The sequence below is a fragment of the Tenrec ecaudatus genome, chromosome X (genome assembly GCF_050624435.1).
Source record: "Tenrec ecaudatus isolate mTenEca1 chromosome X, mTenEca1.hap1, whole genome shotgun sequence".
Lineage (NCBI taxonomy): Eukaryota > Metazoa > Chordata > Mammalia > Afrosoricida > Tenrecidae > Tenrec > Tenrec ecaudatus.
This window is the reverse complement of record NC_134548.1, coordinates 53359118-53369384: the sequence shown is the minus strand read 5'-3', so window position 1 is coordinate 53369384 and position 10267 is coordinate 53359118. Positions and strand designations below refer to the sequence as shown.

Sequence of the window (10267 nt, the reverse complement as noted above, 5' to 3'; positions counted from 1 at the left end):
CCTACATTATTTTTTAAAACCCATCAATGCATAAAATATAAATATATATGTTATTGAGCACATATTATATGAAGATGAAATTTAGTATAATAACAAAAGAAGGAGGAGTGGCATAGGAAGAATTTTGCGTTTGCTACTGCTATCAATTTGCACTAGGCTATTATATGCTAAATGTCATCCTCATGGTAACCACAAAGAAAAAAAACCCTAAAACATACGCAGAAAAGGAAAAGAGAATCAAAATTTTCAACTAAACACAAGTAGGGCCAATATTTAAGGAAATGAGGGACAAAACAATGTAAGACACAAAAACAAATACCAAAATGGCAGCTGTCCTTCGTTATGAGTAATTTCCTTAAATGGAAAGGGTAGACTCTCCAATCAAATGGCAGAGAATAGCAGATATATGCTGTTTATAAGAGATACATTTATTTATCTTTTTTGAATTTTATTTTATTTTTCTTTTCAAAATGTTTATTGGTATATAATCCATGTACTATAAAATTCCAAGGCTTAGATTTTTTAAGTTGTGCAATTACTGCCACAATCAAATTTAGAACATTTTTTCATTCTTGTATCCATTAGTGGTAGCTCTCCATTAACTCCCAATCTCTCCTGCCATCATACTAAGGAACTCTTATTCTAGTTACTGTCTTTATAGACTACTTATCTTGGAGTTCATATAAAGAAAATCATACAAAACCCGACTATGGTAATGAAACAAAACACCGAAAAATCTTAATTCAAGAGAAAGCAGAATAGAATCTAGAACAAATTAAAAATGACCCCAAAGGGGAAATGATAACATGTTAAGTTTTAACCTATTTCTACAGCGATCCACTGTGTAATGTACTCTATTTATATCCCTAGTCAATGGTGCTCAATGGAGACTTAAGTGGTGTGGGGACTCTGCAAATGAATTTTGGGCTTTCAATGTCACCCATAGCCTTTTGTAAACTGGGTGCTCAGAATTTAAGCTCTAATACAATTCCCTCTTCTAATCTTGGATTTTATTGGATCACATGAGCTGGTGTGCACCTTCTGCGTGTACTTAGCTGACCCCTCACTTAAATGAATGCTTGTTTTAAGACAAGCCTTTACGATCCCAGACACTATTTTTTCTTATAGCCAGGCACCACCTGATTTCTTTACCACATTTTGCTATAGCACTCATATCTTTGGTTATTACATCATGCGGCTAAGTCCTGAGCAGGGAGAGTTAATTGTAAGAACTAATTGTTCTTTGATTATGGCTTATGATTAGGTATGAGTTCAAAATCCATTCATGTATCTAAAGTTTATGCATTCTTGGTTCACTTAATAGTCAGTGTTATCAGCTTGTTTGTAAGTAATTTAAGTAACCCCCATGAAACATTGGGTTAGTCTAATAATAGTATTATTAATATAATAATAATTATTTGGGTTAGTCTAATAATAGTATTATTAATATAGCCAATGGTATAGATTTTAAAGTCTATGGAGAAAGGAAAACATACATGTACAGGAAAAGTGTTTTAGATGAAAATAAATGGATGTTCACTTATACAGGTTAAAAACTTACATAAGTGAACATTTTAATAAAGGAATGAGGGTTAGACCCAAGGCAAATATTTCAATAATGCCTATTCCCTAAGGCAGAACTAAGGAGACATGTTTTAGACCAAAAGATGCAAAACAGGTTGAACAGGTAGAAAATGAACAAAAGAAAGATGCTCCATGCAAATAGTAACCAAGAGAGCTAAACTATGTTACTATCAGACAAAATAAACTTTAGTTGTAAATTTCTCTATACTACTTTCATTAAAATATTGGACAGAATATCTGGAAAGATTAGTAAGGAGAGGACCCGAAAAACTCTATACAATAATTAGACCTCCCAGACACATATGCTTATAGATCATTCACTAGCATATGACTACATAAAATTTTAAAGATTTAAATTATACAATGATTCTTCTCTGGTAACAATGAACTGAAACTAGAAATTAATAATAGAAGGAAACCAGGAAATATAGAGACAAATAAAAATTAATAACAACAGATCATTAAACAAGGAAGAAAGCAAAAAATAAATCAGGAAATACTTTGACTAGGATAAAAATGAAAGCACACTGTACCAAAATTTATGGGATGCAGTGCTCAGAGGGAAATTTATAACAATAAATACCCAAATTAAAAAAGAATATTTCAAATTGATAACAAAACTATATACCTCGAGGAACAAGAAAGAAGAGCAAATTAAACCCAAAGCTAACAAAAGGAAGAATATATAAAGATCAGAGTGGAAAGAAAGAAAATAGAAAATCAGAAAAATAATAGAATCTGTAAAATCAGGAGGTGGCTGCTTAAAGAGCAACTAAATTGACAAATCATTGATTACACTTATAAATACACAAAAAAATCAAATAGCTAAAATTAGTAATGAAAGCAGGGTTATTGTCAATGAATCAAGAAGGATTATAAGGAATCTAATCATCAAATTTACATCAATAAATTCGATAACATAAATATAACAGATAAACACACAAACTTCCTACGTCAACTCAAGAAGAAAGAGAATTGCTCAAATACCCCTAACAAGTGAAGAAATTTAATCACCCAATAAAAAACTCCCCCCAAAGAAAAATGTTGTCTGTGGTGTGTTGACAATGCAAAGACAGCTTGACTACATGGATCATAACAGATTATGGATAACATTGCAAAGACTAGAAATTCTAGGACACTTAATTATACTCATATAGAACTGATAGATCGACCAAAAGACAGCTGCTTGAACAGAAGAAGGGGATCTTACTCTGTTTTAAAATCAGGAAAGTTGTACGTCGGGGTTGGATCTTTTCACCATATGTAATCATTCTGTGTGCTGAGCAAATTATCAGAGAAGCTGGGTTATAAGAAGAAGAATGCAGCATCAGAATTAGAGAACAGCTCATTGAAAATCTGTGATGTGCAGATGATACAACCTTGCTTGCTGAAACTAAAGAGGACTTAAAGCACTACGGATGAAGATTAACTATAGTCTTCAGTACACTGCAACATAAATCTATACAGAAGTAGATTGTTAACTCTTCCTTATCAAACTGTCAATCTTTGGCTTAGTCTTCAATTGCAAACAATAAGCCAGATACATACACACACACTGCATGATTCCACTTATATGAAATATCTAGAATAGGCAAGTACATAAAGAAAGTATTGCTGAGGAGCTGGAGCTGGGGAGGAGGGAGTAAAAGGGAGCTATTTCTTAATGAATAGAATTTTTTATTTGGGGAGATGAAAACATTTTGCAAACAAGTAGTAGTGATGATTGTACAACATGATGAATATTAACTGTCACTGAATTGTACACTTAAACGTGGAAAACTGTTATATAGTACCGTAAAAAAAATAAGTCATATTGTATACTTGAGGCAAAGCTGTGTAAAGGAGGTCACTAAAACATCTGACTCTTCAAACCTAAGCACCGTATCTGCATGTTTCTTCTTCTTTGTTTCTGTTATATTCCCTTTAAAACAGTAATAGGAAGGGGTGATCATACATTCCCTGGGTCCTGGTCTACTCCCACCACTGATTAAATGTAATGAAATATTTTATAAGTATGAAATTTGAGCCTCATATTAAGAAGTTAAGATTTATATGGAGGAAAGAGAAAGAAAAAACATTTAAAATAAGTAAAAGGTAATGTGCACTTAGGATTTTACTTTCAAGTTTTCAATTTATAATTAAGCCTTTGTTCCAAGAAAAGAAATAAAAGTTACTGTTACTACCATATTTCCTTTAAAATTTGGAGTAAAACTGAACACTTCTGTGTCTAATCCTGCACATACTATTGATGATGGCCAAGCTCATCCCTGAAAGAACAAAACCAAACCACTACCAACAAAAAACAAACCTCAAACCTGTTGTCATTAACTCAATAGTGACCTTGTAGGACGGAGTATAATGGCTCCTTAGGGTTTCCAAGACTAAATCTTTATAGGAACAGATAGCTTCATCTTTCTTTTATGGAGTGACTGATGGGCTTGAACCACCGAGATTTTGCAATCAATACCCCAACAGTTAACTTATCATACCTCCAAGGCTCCACTTTTCCTCAGCCATGGCAACACCAAATCACTGCATTGGTTTTACACATGTGCTGCTTGAATAAAGCAACTTTGAATATGAAACTCGATTAGAAAAAAAATCACGAACTACTGTCCTCTTCTGAATACCACAAATGCTCTCCTACCTCTCTAGGTCTCTTGGTGCAGAAAAAAGTAGGGAAAAAATCATGACATACTAGGTTTTTAAAATTCTAAAACCAAGTACCATATATAGTCGAGTATAAGCTGACGCAAATATCTGCCGAGGTACCTAATTTTACCACAAAAACGGCATTACTAATGTGCTGGAAAACTCGGTGTATCCACGAGTACATAACTGCTATACCAGAAATACCACAGATGGGTGGGTGGCTTCGACTAACAGAAAATTTTATTCTCACAGTTTAGGTGTCTAGAAGTTCTAATGCAGGGTGCCTGCTTCAGGAGGGAAGGCTTTCTGTCAGCTCTGGAAGAAGGGCCTTGACTCTTCTGAGTTCCTGCTCTTGAGCAGTCACCAAGTAATTTGGCATCCCTCTTTTCCCTTTCTATGTATTCTAGTTTACATGTTTAATATCTTTTATATTTCAACAGACACTGATTTGAGATATACTTACACTAATCCTACCTACCTAACCAAACAAAGACACCCCATTCCTAAATGGGATTATAACCATAGGCATAAGTGATTAGGATTTGCAACACATATTTTTCAGGGTAACTCCAACCAAGGGGGATACATGAAGGAAAGAATTATAAAAAAGACTAAAATTTGGAGGTAAGAATTAAGAAGCACTGGATTGCCAATTGTTCATTTAAATATTTATTAAATATGTGGAATGCAAAACTGATGCGCTGCCCTGTAAACCTCACCTAGTTCACAATAAAAAGTTAACATCGTGCCTCAAAATAGATCACATACTGGACCCTAAATTACTCTTGGAATACAAAGTTTTCTAGGCCTTGATTATAGCACAGAGCTTCTCTAATTTTAATATGCATATGACTTCCCTGAGGATCTTTTTAAAACACAATAGAGCTGAAATGGGACCCGAGATTGTAACAAGCTCCTAGAAGATGCTCATGCTGCTTGTTTGAGGGGGCTTCCAACAATTCATAGAGAAATAGAAAAATATAATGGAATTTTCCCATGAACTTTCTAAAGTCCTTTCATAAATAGACTAAATCATTACAAGTACTTGGACATTTATACAGAGTACATGTGTACACCAAAGAATGAATGAATGAGTCATGAAAGGCTTCATGACTAAGGAATCCATGAGTTGGGTGTTGTTCTGGTAAACTAGTGGGTGGGAGTAGACAAGGGTGGGGCAAGTCAAGAGGCTTTTAGTTCTATGACTTAGGGTATAAGTTGAATTTAGTGGTATAGTGTTGACAAGTTGGGGTATGACTGCAAGGTCAGCAGTTCAAAAGCAGCAGTCACTCCACAGGAGAAAATTGGGGCTTTCTACTCCCACAGAGTTCGTCCCTGAAAACCATGGGGACCATGAATCGGAATCGACTTGATGGTGGTGAATTTGGTTTGGTTTGGTATTGCTATTGCAGTCAGCTCAAGTATTGCCAGTATCCACTTAAAATGATGATGTGTGATGTTAATTATCTCTTTGTGGGTAGTTCATTTTGGGGATACTTGTCATACAATTTACAAGTTAATTTTCATTAATCCACTTTCCAGTGGACCAGGTTAAAATGAAATGGTAAGGGCAGGACCCAGAAGGAATATCAAATCCATGGGGAGTGTTGTGCTCTTTGCTTCCTGTGCTCTTGCTCCTTCACTACTCACTTATAGGTGAGAACGAGCCTTCACTCACCAGCAAAGCACTAAAGCACTACAAAAGAGAAACAGTTGTTTCTGAATCTGTTGCTGGAACTTGTCACTAGGAAATCCCTTTTCTTATAAACAGAGTTCAATTATGTACCTTTTAAATGAGAAAAACAAAATTTAAGATTAGAACATCAAGCACATATTTTTTCTCAAATTCTCTGAAAAAAATAAATGCTGTTTAAAAACTAACAAGTTTGTAGTTTCAGTACTTTTGTAATTTTAGTAAAGGAAGAATTATATTGGCAATTCCTTAAGACTAAACTTGATTTTCTACTTCCTTTGATTATTTCCAGCATGCTTAGAATATGTGCATGTGCATGTAGTTCATGTTTCATTAACCTAGGACACCGATTAGACTATCTTATTTAGCGTTAAACATTAAATTTTTTAAATTGTGTAATGTTCTATATGTGTAAGTAAATATGTGCTCTACAAAAAGAAGTGTTAAGCCATTTTCATTTTCAACATTTATTACAAATCACATTTTTATGACCACTAGATAAATTACATACAAAAGCCAGGCATAAATATCCAGAAGCAAAAACAGTAGTAGTATTAAAAGAACAGAAATAAAGCTAATATCAAATGTAAATGTATATAATTTTAAGAAAGCTACTCATTTTTCATTAAATCAAAGCTAAACAATTAAATGTTATATATTCCGATTACTACAATTTTTTTGAACAGAACTAAATATACTTATTATTGCTTATTGTTAAAATCCAGTTAAACATTCAGAAGCCAAATTATTGTTCTTAAGGACATATTAAACTCAGTTAAGAGTTACTATCTAACTTTAGTATATAAAATTTTAGGCTTTGGTTAAGAGACACTAAATCTAATGGAAAAATTTGTTAACATCTGATTTAGGTATTACATTCCTGAGTTTTTGCTAAGATGGTATAAGGAACTTAATTGTAAGCTTTGCTGAAGAAGTGTATTTTTCTAAAACAATAAATATTGTGCTCATTTTTAATGGGAACAATGATGTTTCATAATATAATCATAATCAGAGACTATGTTGAATGGGGTCACCATGAGTTGGATTAACTCGACTAACAACTAACAACCACACTAACAGCTTAGATAAGGGAAAAGTAATGCCCTTTGATCATTGTTTGTAAAGCTCATTTGTAAACTGTGATCCAAATTATCACCCAATTTGATTTGCACCTTATGAAATAGTTTGTTCTAAAAGCGAATCTAGTTTTGTAGTATAGAATGCCCTTCTAGAAGTATTGAAATGATGCACTGCTAACAGGTGTCATAAGGCCAGGCACAGGGTGGCTGGGTGCTCAATATTACTAATTTAATGTGAAAAGTCTTTCAGTGTACTATTTCTGAACATCCGTACACAATTCAATGTAAGAGTTATAAATGAATCAGAAAATATCCCAAACATTTTCATTTAAAACATGAAAATACTCTTTTTAGTAACAAACATAAGAAGAATTTTACAAGTGGCATTTTCAATCTTTGTTTTATCAAAATATAATTAAATTTAAAGTTTCTTTAAAAAATAGGCCTATGAAAGCTGATTGCTTATTAGCTTCTACATATAATATGAATGGCAGGTTGAGTTTCTTCTCATAAGCTGTCCTAGCAACATTCTCTGATTATTTTAGATTCTAACATACTCCTCAAAAGAGTGTCCCTAAAGACTGATATTCATCTGGAGATTGAGCCCAAGAAGGTGTATTTTTAATAAGCAGATTCCTCTGCCCTAGTAAATGAGCAGCATGTTTGGGAAATAATGCTTCAAAGCAACTAAAATAAGTTTATCGTACTTCAACATTTTTTGACCTGTGAGGTATATCTAATGAAAGTAAAACTCATATAGAAATTTAAAAATAATTTGCATAGCTTATAACCATGCCTCACCATTTCGTAACCTGATTGTCCAGGTTTTGTTCTAATTCTCTTAAACGCCTACAAAATCTAATAAAACAATTTTCTTTTTAAGAACTGCCAGTGATAGGGCATCTAGAGTTTATTTGTCTTGCATATTTACCTTTTCTTATCAGGAAGCAGAAGAATCAGCCAGCAGTTGTGTTAAAAACTGAACAGTATAGGATTTCTTCAAATAATCATGCTACTCACAAAGTAGTCTTTAAATTGCTATACCAACATCGGTTAGTAGAGTTTAACTTGCAAAACTGGTTATCAAACACCTAACTCTTTAAAAAACAATGTACAAAGTATTACATCAACTCCATGTACAAAATCTCACTTGCTAGATCATGCAACTGGGAAAGAATTGTTTAAATGAATATCCATAAATGTAAATAACATATATAGGTTTATTCTGATAGATCAAATAGTAAAAAGTCCCTCTAAATAAAAACCCCCAAACAATAATAAAATGTATTCTCACACAAATATCATGGAGCACCGATGAAAGTCTATATTCTTAGAAATTTGAAAGAACATTTAATTAGGATTTAAAAAATTAACTATTAGTTACTTCTATTTTCTATCAAAGAGTATCATATGCAAAGAAATAAAACTGAAAGCTTAGTGGAGGAGTTGGTTCAATATTTTAAACTTAATTAAAACTACTCAATTTAAAATGAACTATTTTTGAACCTCAAGTAAATAATGCAGTACTCAGCAATTTATTTAAAATAAACTTTAAAAATTTTAGCATAGTAAAAATCATTGCTAATACAAAAATGTATATTTTCATACCCTACATAAACAAGTTGGAAAAGCTTAATACCAAGTCCTTGGTTCCAAATTATACTTCATATTCCCATCTGTATATCAGCAAAGTTGTAGAAGCTGTCTACATCTCCAGCGGCTGTTTCCTTGCTTTCTGATACAAACATCTAGTTTAAGTATAAAAGAAACAAAAAATAAATAATAGCAATCCCCAAATGCCAAAGTCTGTTTTCTCTGTAGGTCAAAATCATATCCTCATAATATCTAATCTGTAGAATTTACCTAATATAGTTTCGATAGCTCTTTGTGATTCAAAACCTTTCAATTAAATTCCTTTAAAAGTGCTCATAATTAAGGTCTTTGTGTTCACAATACTTTAGTTATATTTTATTATGCTAGCAATTTTATATTTCACCTCATATACAACACCCAATATCACAAATGCTACTGAATAACTGTGAGGATAGCACAGGGATGAACAGCGTTTCGCTCTGAGCTACTTGAGGGTACCTAACAGCAACATTGAATAAGAAGACTTATTTGAAGAACCCATAGCTGCTTCCATTTTTAATAACAATTTCAATTGGTTGAGAAGCAAAACTTGCAGAGGTAATATTTTTTAAAGCTACTAAAGATATATGGCTAATTTTAAGACCAAACAAAACAAAAACAAACCTACTGTTATGGAGTTGATTCTCAGTGCAAGCAACTGTATAGAACAGAGTAGGTCTGCTTCATAGGGATGCTGAGGCTATAAATCTTGATGTAAGCAGATGGCCTCATCTTTCTCCTATTGAGTTGCAGTTGAGCTTGAACCATTGAGCTTCCGGTTAGCAGTTCAAAGCTTAACCTATTTTTCCACCAGGACTCCCTATTAATTCTAAAGGAACTATTTTTTAAACGTCAGGCAAATAAAGCAGTGCTCAACAGAACCTTTCAAAACTAGCTTTTACAAATGTGAGTTAAGAATTAGATGAGACCTGGGAGAAAGATGAGGCTGGCTACTTCCAAAAAAAGTTAGTCCCAGAAACCCACAAGGGCAGTTCTACCTTGTCCTATAGGGTCATCATGAATCGGAATCGACTTGATGGCAATGAGTTTGTTTGAGGGGGGGTAACTATTCTAGTTTATTGTAAATCAGTACTATTATACCTATGAAATGTGCAGGTTCATAATCTCTAAATCATTCAGCTATAACATCTCTGAATGATAATAATCACTCATTTAATCTTTGATATGCTTGGTTTTTAGGTTATATTGGGGTATTAAGTTGAAATTCTTAGATACAGCAACCTCATTAACATATCTAGAAAATACCCATGTGATGATTTCTAGACATGCTTCAAGTTCAATTTTTGGTGAAGCATAACTGAAGCAAATAAAAATAAACAACTGAGTAACAAAACTGCCTGTCTAAACCATATATGATCTTAGAGATAGATCCTTAAGATATCATTATTCTAAAAAGTATAACAACTTATGAAGATATTTGCTCAGACTTTGACTTTAGATACTATTGAAGGATTTTAATAAGCATATCTTTATTTTCTGAATATTTAAAAATTAAAACTCTTAGCTTTACAATGAAAAACCAAAGCTTAGCCTCCAATTATTTACCACAGTCAAAATCATGATCTGCTTTACATTTTTAAAATTTCACGCAACACTAGAGAAAAAA

General features: G+C 32.9%; 1 protein-coding gene across 1 annotated transcript in view; it reads right to left on the bottom strand.

Annotated features, from left to right (window-relative positions):
* Positions 1-6433: 6433 nt before the first annotated feature.
* Positions 6434-10267, bottom strand: part of RP2 (RP2 activator of ARL3 GTPase) — a 40834-nt gene continuing 37000 nt past the window's right edge. Inside the window, exon 5 of the mRNA XM_075538988.1 lies at positions 6434-8756. Coding sequence (XP_075395103.1) covers positions 8673-8756 — 84 coding nt within the window. The 3' untranslated portion in view covers positions 6434-8672. The remainder of the gene's footprint in view (positions 8757-10267) is intronic.